This window comes from Macrotis lagotis, chromosome X (genome assembly GCF_037893015.1).
Source record: "Macrotis lagotis isolate mMagLag1 chromosome X, bilby.v1.9.chrom.fasta, whole genome shotgun sequence".
NCBI classification, from domain to species: Eukaryota; Metazoa; Chordata; class Mammalia; order Peramelemorphia; family Peramelidae; genus Macrotis; species Macrotis lagotis.
This window is the reverse complement of record NC_133666.1, coordinates 219518715-219534828: the sequence shown is the minus strand read 5'-3', so window position 1 is coordinate 219534828 and position 16114 is coordinate 219518715. Positions and strand designations below refer to the sequence as shown.

Sequence of the window (16114 nt, the reverse complement as noted above, 5' to 3'; positions counted from 1 at the left end):
ATGAGTTCTTGTGTGCATGTGTGTATGTGTGTATGTGTGTTTTATTCCCTCTTTGAGCCATTAATAGACTAAGGTTTAACTCCCCAATCCCCCATTTTCCCCTCTTATTGTAAAAACTCTTCTGTTTTTTACGTGAGGTGATTTACCCCATTTTTAGCTCTCTTTTCCTCTTCTCCCAATGCATTTCTTATTCTCAACCATGACATTTATTTTTTTTTTAATTATCAGACCTTCCTATTTAACTTACATCTCTGTCCTCTTTCTATGTATACTTCTTCTAACTGCCTTAATAATGAGAAAATTCTTAGAAGTTTCAAATATCTTCTCTTGTAGGAATGAAAACAGTTTCATCTTATGAGTCCCTTATGATTTCTCTTTCCTGGTTACATTTTTATCCTTCTCTTGATTCCTGTATTGAAAGTCAGATTTTCTATTCAGCTTTGATCTTTCCATTAAGAATGTATGAAATTCTTCTATTTCATTAAATATCCATTTTTTCTCTTAAAGGATTATACTTTTTTTTTTAGATAGGTGATTCATTTGCTTTCAGAACATCAAGTCCATTGATCCTTTAACATAGAAGCTATTAAATCTTCTGTAATTCTAACTGGGGTTCCATGATATTTGAATTCTTTCTTTCTGGCTATATGCAGTATTTTCTTCTTGATCTGAGATCTCTGAAACTTGACTATAATATTCCTGGGGAGTTTTCATTTTGAAATCTCCATCAGGAGCTGATTGGTGTATTCTTTCATTTTATATTTTACCCCCCCCCAAATACCTTTAAATAATGACTCTTAAACAAATTCAAGAGCAGCAGAACCCACAAAAAGATGGAATGAAACACTTTTCCAGCCCAAGATTGGCAGAAAAGGCCTGTTGCACCAGGGAGAGAGAAGAGCGAGTGTAGTCCAGGCCAAGCCACAGTCACTGTCCTCCAAAAACCAAGATTACGCCCTGAGGGTAGGGATGGGGGGCTGAGCAGGACTGAAGCGGTGACATCTGTGATAATTTAAAGACCTCTCAAACCACTGAGGCCAGAGATAATTTAGAAGGTCACCAGGAAAGTTCTTTTGCGCCCAGATGAGAATGGAGCATAGTCCAGCATAGACTAGACCTGGAAAACCAGGAGAGCCTTGGGAACCACTGAATCAATAGTGGCAGCAGTTGTTTCCTGAAGCTCTCAGCCCATAGACAATAAGGGCATCGAACAATGAGTCAGAAGGTGATTACAGGAGTCTCTTTGCTAGCACTGAGGCAGGATTCTATTGCTTTGCCTATACTGGGATCCAGGTGGCACTCCTGGATGGCAGTCCCAGAGCAAGTAGAAACAATAGTACAATAGAGCTTGTGGCCACAGTAAAGCATGGACCCTCAGTACAGTTCCTGGGCAGAAAAGAGTTCTTGTTGACAACAAGCCAGGTGAGTAATAAGCACACCTCTCCTTGGATCGCACCTTGAAGAACTGAAAACTTGCAGCTCCCTAGAAGTATCTCTAGAAACAAATGCATAAACTACCCTCCATCCTCACATCCAAGCCCTACTTTACAAAGAGTTAAAATCAAATAATAGGCTGGAAAAATGTGTGAATAACAGAAAAAAGGAAGTCTGACCATAGAAAGTTACTATGGTACTAATGAAGATCAAAACACACTCAAAGCTCCTACATCCAAAGCCTCTAAGAAAAATATGAATTGGTCTCATGCAATGGAAGAGCTCAAAAAGGATTTTGAAAATCAATTAGAGACAACCATCCTGATTGTCCTCTGGTAAAGCCCTCCAGTTTATCTGTGCCCTCACTAAACTGGAAGCCAGGACAAGATACATAATAAAGAGGTTATCTAATAAGCGGATTCAACTAGGCTCTTGTCTTCTTCCTGTAAACTGTGCTTCTTTATGTAACTCAAGATCACATTAGCTTTTTCAGCTCACATATTTAGCTATATTTAGCTATATTGATATATATTTAGTTATATTGATCAGTTTTGCTTTTTTCTTTTCCCTTTTTTTACCATAAAAAAAAATACTTGTAATATGACATGGCTCTTGTGGGCAGGAAGAAGGGAGAAATATAGGATATATAAAAACAAAAGATATAAATAAAAATTAGCTCTTAAAAATAGCTCCTAAAATTAGAAACTACATGATTCTTTCTACTTCTTCCACATTTGAGCTTAGTCCTTGATACCTTCGACATTGTTATTGTTCACTCTATCTAAATGCAAGTCTTTGGATGTCCTCTTTTCAGCCAGTTAGTTTTGACCTGAAAGTAACCATAAACTTTAGCATTGGATGGGGCATCTGAGATAATCTAATCTGATCCCCTTATTTATCAGATGTAAAAACTTGAGGTAAAAAGGATAGTGACTTATTTGGGGTCACATTGGCAGGAAATAGAAGAGCTTGGGTTCACACTTTGATCCTCAGGCTTCAAATCCAGGGTTCATTTTGTAACAAAACTTTAAAGAAAACTCCTTTCAAACTATTATCCTAGATCCCTTTCCCTTTGAGAATCAAGTTCTTGGCTAGGAGGCAGGAAGCTACAGTGGAAAGAGAATTGGCTGATCAATCAAAGCTTTTGCTTCAGATCTCACCTCTGACACATTACCTGTGTGAACTTTGGCAAGCCACTTAACCTCTTTGGGCCTTCAATTTCCTCCTTTGTAAAGTGAAAGGGTTAGACTAAATAGCTTCTTTTCTGATGTTCTTTCCAGCTCTAGATCTATGATCTTTTAAAAGAATAAATTTTATTTTTTGTTTGATCAACATCCACCTTTTTCCTCTTACACTCTTTATTCCCACATTTGAAAAAGCAAGAAAAACAAATCCCTTATAACAAATGTCTAACCAGACCAAATTCTAACACTATTCTAATTCTAACCCTCTGTACTTCAAATTTGTACTATGAGTCCTTCACTTCTGTCAAGGAAGCAGATAGCACATTTTATCAAAGGTCCTCTGGAAACATAGTTGGTCATTACATTGATGAAGATTCCTAAATATTTCAAAGTTGTTTGTTTTGATAGTGTTGTTTTTATTGTATAAATTTTCTCCTGGTCCTCCTCACTTCATTCTAAATCAGTTTGCACAAATTTTCCTATGAAACGGTTACAGTCCTTTTTCTATAGTTCAGCAAATCAGTTCCCAATGCCAACACATCACAAATTAACTTAGTTTTCTTTTTTCTGATTCCCTGTATCATTGATGGTTCTTCTAAAAGTAAATCTATAATTCAATTTTTTTTTAATTTCCATGACAATTTTTCAGTAAGAAATGATTGTGTGGCTTAGTTTTGTTTAAAAGGGGAAAGTTAAAATTCTTGTTTGCTTTTAAGCACTTTTACACTTAAAAGAAAAAATTTCAGAATAGGTGTCTAGGTAATATGTGAATTCACTGCAAAGAGGTCTTTTTATAGAAGTTTAATCTAAGATATTACATCTCATTTCTTGTCTCCTTTTTCATTGGAGAATGAACTGTTACTTTTGGAAAGACAGCTATCTTTTGCCACCTGTCATTTCTAAGGTCAAACTTAATCTCCCTTTACTCTGTAGCCCAATAAATTTCTTTTTGATCACTTTTAAAGTTTAATGATGTTGTTTTTTACCTCAGAAACAAGAGAACTCATACATTGGTTAATTCTCATTCTTAAAGAACTTGATGTTTGACTCCACAACTCTGTTTTTCTTATCCTAGTCCTGGGGGTGGAAAAAATCAGCACCTACTTTATAGGCTCACAAAATTACTTTAGCCTTTTTCAATATACAGTGGTTACATTTCAGGAGATCACATAACAAAATACCAGTTTTCCTTAATGGTATTTTGACAAGGGTGAATATGACTAGGGACTGAACTATATAATTCAGCATCAGTATTTTACTTTTGAAAGATAATATCTTAAATTTCATTTGAACCTTATATTTTTATCAGTGTTTAAAGTCAGAGCTCAAAGCATTATTTTAAAATCAGTAATGCCTGATGAGTCAAGATGGGAAGGAGAATGATCCATTGGACTATCTCAGTAAGCACCCCAAAAATATCTCCAGTTACTTACTCTTTAATTAACTTTTGATTTTTTTGATGCCTTTTGTTTTCCAGTCAATCTTATTTAGTCTTATTCAAGAACTAAAAAGGAAATCAGCAGTTAATACAAGTGGGTAGCAACTTTCTCTCAGCAGATAGACAGAATTAGTTATTTTTATATGTTCATTTTAATATTATAATATTCCATTGTGGCCAGATCTTTCATGTTGCTTTCTTAAATTCTTCATTTTTATTGCCTGAAAATCTGCTGCCTATTATTTTCTTTTTGTCATTACTACTTTTCCCCATATTCCTTACCTCTTCTTTAATGTTAGGGTTTTTCTACCCCCAGGGAAAACCTGACTTGATTTGAAAAAATTTTAATTTGATTCTCTGTTTCGAACTGACATTTTCACATTCCTTTGCCCTGCTTTCCAGTTTTGCTGAATATACACAGAGTTAATAAATCTTTGGTTTGCTTCTATTAGGTCATTAATAACGATGTTAGAATTGACCTCTTAGTATTGCTGTAACTTTCCATTGGACATGTAACAGTAGTCTTTCTCATTACAGGTAAACAAAGCATCCATGTAATAAGTACTCAAACTTAATTGACTGAATTTTTAGTGGCATTTGTTGGATTTTTAAGTTTTTTTTTCATAGAATCATAAGGTTAGAAAGTATATCTGAAGCTGACCTAAATCCATATTTCTTCCTCACTGCCAAGTTATGCTTAACTCAGCCCAAATGGATGAGATTATATCTCATTTCTAAAAACTCTGAGAGGAAATTCTTCATAATATTTCCAGATTATTTTAAAAGTCTCCCTTTAACCTAAATTACTGGTTTAGGGTGTATAAGTTCATTTCTCTATTCTTTTTAAGGTTAAAATGGAAATGAGTTGATTAGCATCTTCTATATAGTATGATAAAGCAAAAATGCTTTATGTTTGAAAGATGGCTTTCAGATATTTCTTCCCAAGCTAATGATCCAAATTTCTGTGACCTTTTTGATTAGATTATTTTCCCCATTTTTCTATCTTTATTGGTCTCCCTTCACCATTCTTCCAGTTTATCACCCATAGACTGACTTCACTTTCCTATACTAGCTTGACCCTTTAGTTGACTAATAGCATTATTTTTTAGTTCCTTTGAACTGTTGCTAAAAATATCTTCACATATCCTTTTGGTCTTCTGCACCTACTTGTACAAGACATTGGGGTTACAAAGACAGAAACAAAATAATCCCTGTCTAAAAGGAGCTATGGTATGTGCAAATTAATACAGAGTTCTTCTGAGAGGGAGAGAGTGCTAAAAATATCTCTCTCCTTACTTTCTATGCTTTGCAGTACCACCAGAGAAAGGCATACAATTGTGTCAGACTCTTTAAACCTCAGTCTCCTTATCAGGAAAATGAAGATATTGGCCTTCATGACATTAAAGATCTCCTACCCTCTCATTCTGTGATTCCATAATCACTGGTTTATGTTACATTACAAATTCATCTTATCTAATAGCCAGTGAACTGTTGAATATCACAATTTTATTTTTCTATGATTTACTGATCTAGTTCACCTCCTACTTCACTGAAAAAATGGATATCATCCACCTTGAATGCCTTCTTTGATACCTCAAAACACATTTAAACATGTCATATTCTGTCCTCCTTCATTCAAATCTCTGAGGAAAAGGAAGTATCATACCCAAATTGTTCCCAATTTTTTCCCTTTCTTCAGACTAAGGAAGAAATGAGCCTCCTTGCCAAAGCACACCTCCATACTTAGATCTTTGGTCCCATCCCAAACCACCACTTTTGAGTCAAGTCATCTAGTCACTACCATGTCTTAGGCTCTGTACTAATAGCTATGGATTCAAAGAAAGACAAAAAGTGTGGTCATAGTTCACTGAATACAAAAACATAAATTGTGGATTCATTGAGAATGATTATCAGGACTAGGAGTAGCTAGGTGGTATAATGGTTTGAGCACTGGGCCTGCAGTCAGGAAAATCTGAGAGTGATTATCAGAATGTGCCTAAGTTACTATGAAAAATCAATGTCGGTGAAGCTAGGTGTTGTAGTGGATAAAGTACTGGCCCTGGAGTCAGGAGTACCTGGGTTCAAATCTGGTCTCAGACACTTAATAATTACCTAGCTGTGTGGTCTTGGGCAAGCCACTTAACCCCATTTGCCTTGCAGAAACATTAAAAAAAAAAATCAATGTCAAGAAATTAAATTTGGAGAGAAAATTTTTTGAAACACAATGCATAAAAATTTCAATATAAGTATATATATATATATGTATATATATATATGTTTATATGTATATATTTTGGATAGAGGTCTAAGGTACTGAGAACTAAAATATATTTTATAAACTATATAAGAATTCAGATACTTGGGGATACAGAGAAGAATTAAAAAATTGTCTCTTCCCTAATAGAGCTCAACATGTGAATTTACTTAATACAAAATAATTAAAAGAGGGAAAATGAGAATTCTACTGGTACTAAACTGATCCTTGAATGTAGATGATGGTTCTAATCAGGGAGCAGAAAAGGGCGATTCCAAGTATAGGAAATAACTTTTGTAAAAGCCCTTAAGATAGGAGATACTATGCTACATTTATCAAATACCTGCTGACTAAATTGCAGGCTATAATAGTAAATAAGTGTGGAAAGGGGAAGGGAGTTGTGTAGCCAGATCAAGAAATTATTATTTTATCCTAGAAACAAAAGGGGATTATTTTGACAAATGTGAAAGGAAGGGTTGGAGGGTGGAGAGACCAAGAACAGGAAGATCAGTCAGGAGGTTGTTAGAGTATTCCGTGTGAGAGGCAATGAAGACATGAACTAGAAAGAGTGGCCAGAATGATGAAAACAGATGGAAAGATGGAAGAAGTGCTGTGGAGGTAGGTGAATAAGGAAGAGTAAGCAGTCTAAAATGGAAGTAAAAAAAACCATATATACATATATGTATGTAAATCACAAGCTTCATTGAGAGCCATAACCCTACAATGGGACAGATTCCCATACCAGGGAATGCTGTTCAGACTATCTCTGCAATACTTTTGTTCAGTTCTGAGTTTCCTAATAGAAAGGAGACTGATAAATTCAAGGGTATCCAGGGAGGGCAATGAAGAGTGAAGACCTTTGAGATTGTGTTATAAAAGGATTAGTAGTAGGAACAAGGGTATTTAGTCTGAAGAGGAAAACACAGAGGAACATGATAGCTGACTTCAGTTTAATGAATTGTCTTATTTTCAAGGGGGGGGGTTTCACCCCAGAAGGCAGAAGTGGGAGCAGTGGTTAGAAACTTCAAAGAAGCAACCTTCCTCATGGACTTATCCCATAGTGCAGTGGATTGCCTTAAGTGATCCTAGATTCCTTCTTCCTTCTGCAATTCTTTATTAAAATAGACGAGTTGACTGACTGTCCAGAATATTTTGTAGTGGATTCCTTTTCAGATAGGAGTGGGACAAGTTGGCTTTCCAAGATCCTCTTATAGAAGCAGTACCGTTAGATTGGACTGTTTTTTCTTAAGGGTACATATAAAGTTTATAAGAGATAAGCATTGGTTTAACTCTGTGCCTGAAACATCAAAGCCCTAACTTAAAGAGAACCTATTGGGAGGTTTGGGGGATAGTTATCAGTGAGTTAGAGGAGCTGAGAAAAAACTGAGGGAGCAAAGTGGCCATTTGCAAGTTGGGAGTTGAGGGGAGGAGATCCTTAGAAATTATGTTTTCTCCTTTGTCACCGATAAAATTGTTTTCATAACACTTTGTGATCCACCAAATTCTTTATGGCATTCTCAGCTTGCATTATTGGGTTGGCTTTGAGTTAATACTGACTCAGGAGAGATATGGTGAAGTATTATGTGAAGTATTGTTCTAGGGTTGTAAACTTGGGCAGTTAAAAAAATGGTTAACTTTGTGAACTCAGTAGAAAAAGAAATTTTCTAAAGGAGTGAATATAGGAAGATAATTAATTTTGTTTAAAACATGATGAATTTAAGGGATAGGTAGGACATCAATGTTGATATATTTATCATGCAATTGCTAACATTAGGCCAGAATATATACATTCTGCTGTTTCTGAGAAGTTGAAAATTACTTTTAAGCATTAGTCTTACCTTTCTGTTCCACAACATTCCTCCCATCCCAACAATGCAGAGTTCTCTGTTAGACAACATTTTTTTTTTACCTTTTCTTTAAGGGAGAGAGATGTGTTGGGTTAGATGGCTAGTTCAGTGAATATAGCTAGAGGAAGCATTCCACTTCTTTCCCTCATCAACTTAACTCTGATTATTTGTAAATTAGTGAACAATAAAATCTGTTGCTGCTGGGGCAACTAGATAGTACAGTGGATAGCACATTGGCCCTGTAGTCAGAAAGACCTGAGTTCACATCCAGTTTCAGACACATAATAATTACCTAGCTGTGTGACCTTAGGCAAGTCACTTAACCCCATTGCCTTGCAAAATCCAAAAAAAAAAATCTGTTGGTGCTAAGTAACAAATGGGATGCTATCATGTGATTTTTGAGCTAGAAGAAACCATATAGATCTGGACCTGGAGATTTTAAACTTTTTTGTGTCATGGACCCCCTCAGAATATTTTTTTTAATTCATAATTGAAGGAATGCCAAATTTAAGTTAGATGTTGATGAAAATAAAAATAGAATTTTTTCCCCCTTCATATTCACAGATCCATTGAAATCTATTCATAGATCCTTTGGGAGTCCAAGGGGCAAGGTTAAGGATCAATCATCTAGACTAGACTAAACCTCTTATTTTTCAGATGTAGAAACTGATGCCCAATTAACAGATGGAATTCAAATCCAAGTGTTCTGACTTAAAATCCATTGTTCTTTGTATGGTATCTCCAAAGGAAGAACTCTGTCTTAGGAAAATCTGGATATGTAATAATCAGGTCCATTATAGATAGCGATTGTGGTTCACCTTTGTATTTCTCTTACCTAATTATCATATAATGCTGTGTATGTGCCTCCTAGATTGCAAGCTCTCCTAGGGCAGTAAACACTTGGGAATGTCTCATCTAAAGTCTTTATCTTCCCTTATTTTCTAACCTAATTCTTATATACTTTGTAGATACTTAACATATCTGTTGTGTTTTTGTTTATTTTTTTTTGTCTTGTTTCCTTCAGATTTTTCTTCACAGGAGTTAGAGAGTTTCATTAGTTCCTTATCTTCATCCTGGCTTCAAATGTTCATTGCAGAGTCAATCTTTAAAAAGTTATGTTTACAGAGCTGTATCAGTATTTCCTCTGAACCACTCTCTCTTCAGAAAATGGTAAATAACCTTCTATTCAAATCTATTTAATTTCTCAATCATCAATATTATCAGTTTAATTCATTACAAATATTCAAGTATTTCCAACATTTGCTTGTACATTAGTGGTGCATACTTAACTGAGATGGTGTGGCAACCATACCATCAAAGGTGAAAGAATTAGTGAATAGAAAAAAAATTACAGAACTTAGGAAGTTTAAATATCTGTTCTAGAACAGAGCACAAAATCCTTTATTCCTCAGTCTCTATCTTATTATATAAGGACTATTTTAAATAGGATCAAATGTTATACACAGGAAAGAATAATTCCATAAATTTCTAGTATTTTGAAATAAGATTATTTGTAAAATATTCAAATTTACTCTCATCTTACCAGTCACAAGTAGTGCATTTAGATCATAGTTTTCTAGTTGTATCTAGCCAACACCATTACTGGCCCATCTTTGGATATTATTAAATGCTCTCAAACAGTTCCATGAAAAGATAAGAATGAGACATACTTGTTTATGTAATTTGGTTGGGCAAAATTCTGTGTTTTGCAACATTTCTTTGCCTTTCATAGACTTGTACACCCATTATTGTGTGTCTTATACCAGACCTTGTTTCCTAATGCACAAATGCATATTCAGAATTGAAATGGCAAAATACCAATTGTACATAAATCAGATGGCTTTTTTATAAATAAATTATGCAAAAACCACAAAACACACTAAGCACAAGACTAATCAAAGAATCCTTTCTAAATGAACATAATACCAAAAAAATCAGGAAGGAATAATTATTTGCATGCAGGTATCTTTCTTATTTTCATCCACATGTTCTGGTTTAATGATGTAGAATAGTCTCGTTTTAGCAGTTGTCTTCATTTTTTTGTTTCTTTGTTTTTTTTGCAAGGTAATGAGTTAAGTGGCTTGCCCAAAGCCACACAGCTAGGTAATTAATTATTAAGTGTCTGAGGCCAGATTTGAACTCAGGTACCACTGCACCACCTAGCTGCCCCCTCTTCTTCATATTTTAGCATACTTAACTGAGGTGGTGTGGCAACCATACTGACATCAAATTTTATGTGTCACCAAGATTTTATGAGAAATGATCAAGTAATGATTTCAGGATTCCTATTGCCATACATAGGATCATGAAAGTAATATCATTGTTATTTTGCAATAGGTATGTGATTATTTGCCTGCATTAGGAAAAGTTGGTATGCTTGAAGCAAAAAAGGGGCAGAAACGGAAGAAAATGGAACATTGGGTTGATCCTGACTCTCAGAGGGCACTAAAGATTTTAAGAGATGATGATCAGAACCAAGTCTTGCCTGAGGCACAGTAAGTAAAACTTAGAGCATTACTTCCTCTATTCTACCTCGAGGTGTAGCTTCTGCCCTGACAGTTTCTTGAACTTCATGTGACCTGCAGTGCATTCTGATTATTGGCAGAAAGTCTATTTCTAAACCTATAAGATTTTTCCCCCTTCCCCTCAGTATGTGCATACATTGATTCATATCCATTTCTTCAGTGTTGAGGCAAAAATATTTCCCAAGAGAAATGAAGCTGTTTACCAAATGATTGCTTTATGCAGTTTTTTGTCTGACTTCATGATTACCACTGTAAACAGGATATATACTTTATCTGTTACTTAAAATGCTGCAGAGCTTCAGAATGTCTAACCAGCAGTGAAGGCAACTACATCATGAATCCTGCATGCATCCTTAACATCCTAAGAGATATTATTTAATATTTTCCAAAAAGAGAAAGTTTCTTTTTTTTTTAGGTTTTTTCAAGGCAAATGGGGTTCAGTGGCTTGCCCAAGGCCACACAGCTAGGTAATTATTAAGTGTCTGAGACCGGATTTGAACCCGTGTACTCCTGACTCCAAGGCCAGTGCTCTATCCACTACGCCACCGAGCCGCCCCAAAGAGAAACCTTTTAAAAAATTTACTGAGCTCAAGGGCAGCTAGGTCTTACAGTGGATAGAGTACTGGCCCTGGAGTTAGGAGGATCAAAGTTCAAACAGACACTTTATACTTACCAGCTGTGTGACCCTGGGGCTAGTCACTTTACTTGGATTACCTCGAATAAAAAATACACAAAGTTCACTTCCACTTACCTCAGACATTTACTAGTTGTATGATCTTGAGCAAATCCCTTAACTTTCCACAGCCTCAGATTACCTTGTCTGTTAAAATGTAGATGATAAGTAACAGCATCTTCCTTACAGAATTGTTATGGATATGTTATCTGTAAAGCACTTTGCAAACCTTAAAGTGCTATATAAATGTTAGCTGCTGTTACTGTTGTTTTCATCGTTATGTGATGGTGATGGTGATGATAGAAGAATAAGGAGTGCTATAAAGTGGAGAAACTGGAGAAGAGCATGTAGTTTCTAGCCATGACTTCTTTCTATCTTATATTTTCCTCCTGTTTCTTATCCATTCAATGCACAATGTACCGTTTGTGAACTTCTCCAAGAATAGTCACTAGCAAAGTGAAAAATACCACCAGATCTATACCATGGGAATTATTGAAGCCATTGGGATCAGTGATCTACCTAGAAGATAAGATATGGATTTATATGACAAAAGAGAATTTATAATTTAAAAGAGACTTGTTTTTTAAAAAATTCACAATCTAATATATGCTGAACATTCATGGCCAAAAACCAAGCCTTTATAATTTCTTATTTTTCTTTTAGTGAGTTGAAGCATTCCTTGTCATCAAAAAGGTCACAGAAGAAATGGGAAGGAGAGTTGCCATGTTCCAAAGAGAATCACCCCTCTTTGCTTCCAAAAATGCATTTTCACAAGACCAATTTAAGAGGTATTCGAAGTACCTAAATTAATGTATGCTGGGAACTTTTCATGCTTGCAGTCTTAACTTGCAAGTTTAATACACTTGTCCTGATGAATACTTGAGCTAAAATGTTGGCCTACATCCAAGAAATACCTTCCTAGATAGCATGTTAGTTTTCTTAAAATGTCATTAGTGAAAAGATTATACTTAGTATAATAGCATGTTCCTTCTCTTCTCTTCTCCCTCTACTTCTCCACAAATTAAACACAGTATGTAGCTTATATGAGCTCACTCCAGACTTGCCCGCCTTACTTTGCTAATCCACCTCAACCTGCGTTGCTTAGGATCAGCGTCTTCTGATTTGAAAGTATAATTCAGTCTTCCTCTCTTTCAGTCCTAGACATTTTGTGAACAAAGACTGGGGAGTAGGCTATGTTACATCACTGTGTTAAGCATATGGACTCTTTTCTTCTAGGCGTTGAGCCCAGACTATGAAATGTGTTTGGCTTTTAGTCCTAACTATACCAGCTTCTAAGTACCTAAAGGATGAAATAACTCGACCACAATTCATTCAGGCTCCACTTAAGTACACAAATTTAAGAAAATATACCTTACATGAGGCTGTAACTGTCCCAAATCATTTGCTCCATCTTTTTTGTTTATCATCTATATCTTATGTATAAGGCATATAATACAAATAGTATGACCCCCATGGAATATCTGGAATAATATTGGCAAAAAACTCTTATTCTATTCTTTCAGCATAATATAAATTCCTAATTATGTGGTACAAAATGCCAAATATTTATCCATTATGCTCAGAATGTAAGAATGATTCATTAATAAAATTCACTAATTTCAAAAGGCAATGTTCTTTTTTTTTCTTTTGTTTTTAATATCCTGAGCAGAACAGCAGAAGAAAATGGGATAGGGGAAAGAGAATTGAAAAATAATAGGGAAAAATTCTAAATGTCCTTTTCTGTGTACATATAGAAAGAATTTTCCCTTACAAAAAACTTGCAGAGACAGAAAAGAGGTATTTAGGGTGTGTACCATGAATTTAAACCCTTTAAAAATTTGTTACATTATCTCAGCAAGAGAGAAAATTAACTTTAGCTGCATATGCAGTTTGTATTTGATTTCTAGTCTTTGTGGCACAGTAATAACTTCTTTTATCCTCCTTGCAGCAAGTTTATGGTTTTGGTTCTGTTAACTCTGATCACTTGGTGACAACAGAGATGTCAATATGATTTGATTTTACCTTGCATGCATTAATTGCACCCTTTTTGTAAAATACAGATTTCAGGACCTCACTATTCTATTTGTCATCCTTGTTCAAGCTTTAAATGGTACTAGGGCTTTTCCCTTGTGTGTGTGTGTGTGTGTGTGTGTGTGTGTGTGTGTGTGTGTGTACGTACGTATGTGTGTGTGTGTTTATATTAAGATTCCTTCATTTCTCCCTTTCTGTGCTGCTGTAGCCAAGCCAGACAGCCTATTGAGAAGCAGCAAACCATCTGTTAATGGATTTGAAGTTCTGAATTATACTTGAGTGTGTAGAGGCACTCGTGCTTAGCCAGAAACATTCATTTGAATTAAGCTATAAATGCTGTGTAAAAAGAGCCATACATTTAACGTAGGTTCATGAATAAATTTAAGAGAGGGCAACTGCACTCTAAAGTTTTATTGCTTCAAAACCCAGTATTTTTGGTGTTCTGTGATCATTCAGAGCTTTTATAGTGGGATTGAAGCTTTAAACCTTGAACTAAGGGGAGATAATTTCTGTGTTAAACCATTTGCAGTAGAATTTCATTGCTAGATCTCTGATGGAACAGAAGCTCTGTGGGTTGTGGGGAGTTTTTTGTTGCTCCTCTATCCATTTTTTTTAAAATTATCCTAAAAGATATTTAACCTGGACAAAAAGGGAAATCTTATTCATTATTGACTCTTCTGGCACGGAGCCAGAATGCCTAGTTCCATGCATTCTGATTATTTCCTTTAGTTGATATCTTGCCTTCTCTGGAATAATCTATTAATTTTTTATGGTAGGAGAGACAGCCCTGCATAGAGCTTGCATAAATAACCAAGTGGAGAAATTGATTCTTCTTCTCTCTTTGCCAGGAACAGACATTAATGTTAAAGGTAAGTTCTGAATCTTCACTGTCTAATCAAATCTGAGGATAATCCTGATTTTGCATTATAAAATAGTTGCATGCCAACATTAGGAAAAAATACAAAGAAACCTAACTGTACTTTATTTGATAGTATTGAGTCATTACAGAAATCAAGAATGTTAAAGTGGGAGGAGGGGAGGGAGGGGTGGGAATGAGAGAAGGGTAGAGGAGGAGAGGAAGGGAGGTAGAATGGATTACAACCAAAGTCTATATAAGAGAAAAAAAACCATCCTTATCTATATTTGTGGTCAGATCTGTAAACTCATTTGGAAAATGATCATCATTTGAATCCTCTCCTTTCCCCCCCCCCCTTAAAAACAGAGATACAATTACATTGCCCAATCAAGTGTACAAAAGGAACATTCTGATACTGAATAATATGTTGAAGAGTTATGCTGGAGAGAGATACAGAATAGCTGTACTTTACCATTGAATAACTCCTACTTTTGCTGTTTTAAAACTTCTCTTGATTTCTAATTCAGACTATGCTGGCTGGACGCCTTTGCATGAAGCCTGTAACCATGGCAACACAGTGTGTGTCCAGGAAATTTTGCAACGTTGTCCAGAGGTAGATCTGCTCACTCAAGTGGACGGGGTGACTCCTTTGCATGATGCACTGTCAAACGGACATGTAGAAATTGGCAAGCTGCTACTCCAGCATGGGGGTGAGTGCATTTATGCTAAACTGGTTTTGCAAAATTAACCAATTTTTGATGAATCCCTCAGAAGTTGATAGTACTTCCTTTTTAGCTTTTGTAAAGAAAAATGTCTTTTAAAAATATTAAGAAAGAAAAAAAGATATTTTTTTGAAAACAAGCACCATTTTGTTATCATGCATAAAAGTCTTTTTATCTGTATATTTATTCATTATATTGAAACTGTTGTTGCAACCAGTGTAGCAGAATACACTTATGAATTTGGTATGTGGGCTTTAAAAAATTGATTTTATTTCACATCTAGTATGGTCTTTTGATGGAAGAAGTCAATTCTGAAAGGTTTATTAGCAAATGGATGTATATGTTTAGCTGTTATTCTATAGATTTCTTTAATATCCCAGCATTTTTTCTATTTTGTTATTGACTTGAGTAATTTAATTTTAAAGATTTATTTTCTTATTTCTCACTAAAAATGATTTCCAGTATTAATAACACTTTTATCAGGTCAGCTAAATTGATAATTGAGTTTAAGTGAGGATTTTGTAATCATAATAAGCTGCTGGTCGGAGGTTTATGAGGGGATGGGAATGGGTGGATTATACCTTAACAAACTATTCACTATGCTGATTTATGAGCTATGATCTTAGCAAGCCTCTGCCTTTTTAGTGACATGCTATTTGGTCTGAGCTAGATAACATAAATTTTAGATCAAAACATTAAAAATTGCATAGGGGAAACAAAGAGAAGCAAACAAGGATATATGTGAATTTTCTATTATTTTCATATGAACCTGATTAAATTTAAGTATATTATGGCTTTGGATATTCTTTGTCATTAAAGCATTCATATCTTTATAAAAATACCAAAATATGCTGCATTTGGATGTCTTCTAACTATATCCAGCTTTAAAAAGGACAAAACTAGCAGCTTAAGACTTCTGGTTATTTATAGTCTTCTCCTGCCCCCTAAAGGCTGCCCTGTGTGTCTATTGTGCTGACACCATCTTGCAATCGATATGTTCCTGGACTCTTCTACATTTCTCTTGTACTCTGTGTTTGCTGAATTTCAATGTACTATCTCCCAAGTGTTTTATTTATCTACCAAATCTTGTATTTGATGTGTCAAGCCAATACTTGTCCTCTTTCCAATTGGTTCAAGTGATGCAAAGATC

At 35.1% G+C, this 16114-nt stretch overlaps 1 protein-coding gene across 3 annotated transcripts in view; it reads left to right on the top strand.

The window, feature by feature from the left end:
• The window catches only part of SLF1 (SMC5-SMC6 complex localization factor 1), a 124479-nt gene that overhangs the window by 103563 nt on the left and 4802 nt on the right, over positions 1 to 16114 (top strand). For all 3 annotated transcript variants that reach the window (XM_074206881.1, XM_074206879.1, XM_074206882.1), the window contains 5 exons: positions 9182 to 9327; positions 10495 to 10652; positions 12019 to 12143; positions 14163 to 14255; positions 14770 to 14952. In XM_074206881.1, the coding sequence (XP_074062982.1) occupies positions 9182 to 9327; positions 10495 to 10652; positions 12019 to 12143; positions 14163 to 14255; positions 14770 to 14952 (705 nt within the window). The remainder of the gene's footprint in view (positions 1 to 9181; positions 9328 to 10494; positions 10653 to 12018; positions 12144 to 14162; positions 14256 to 14769; positions 14953 to 16114) is intronic.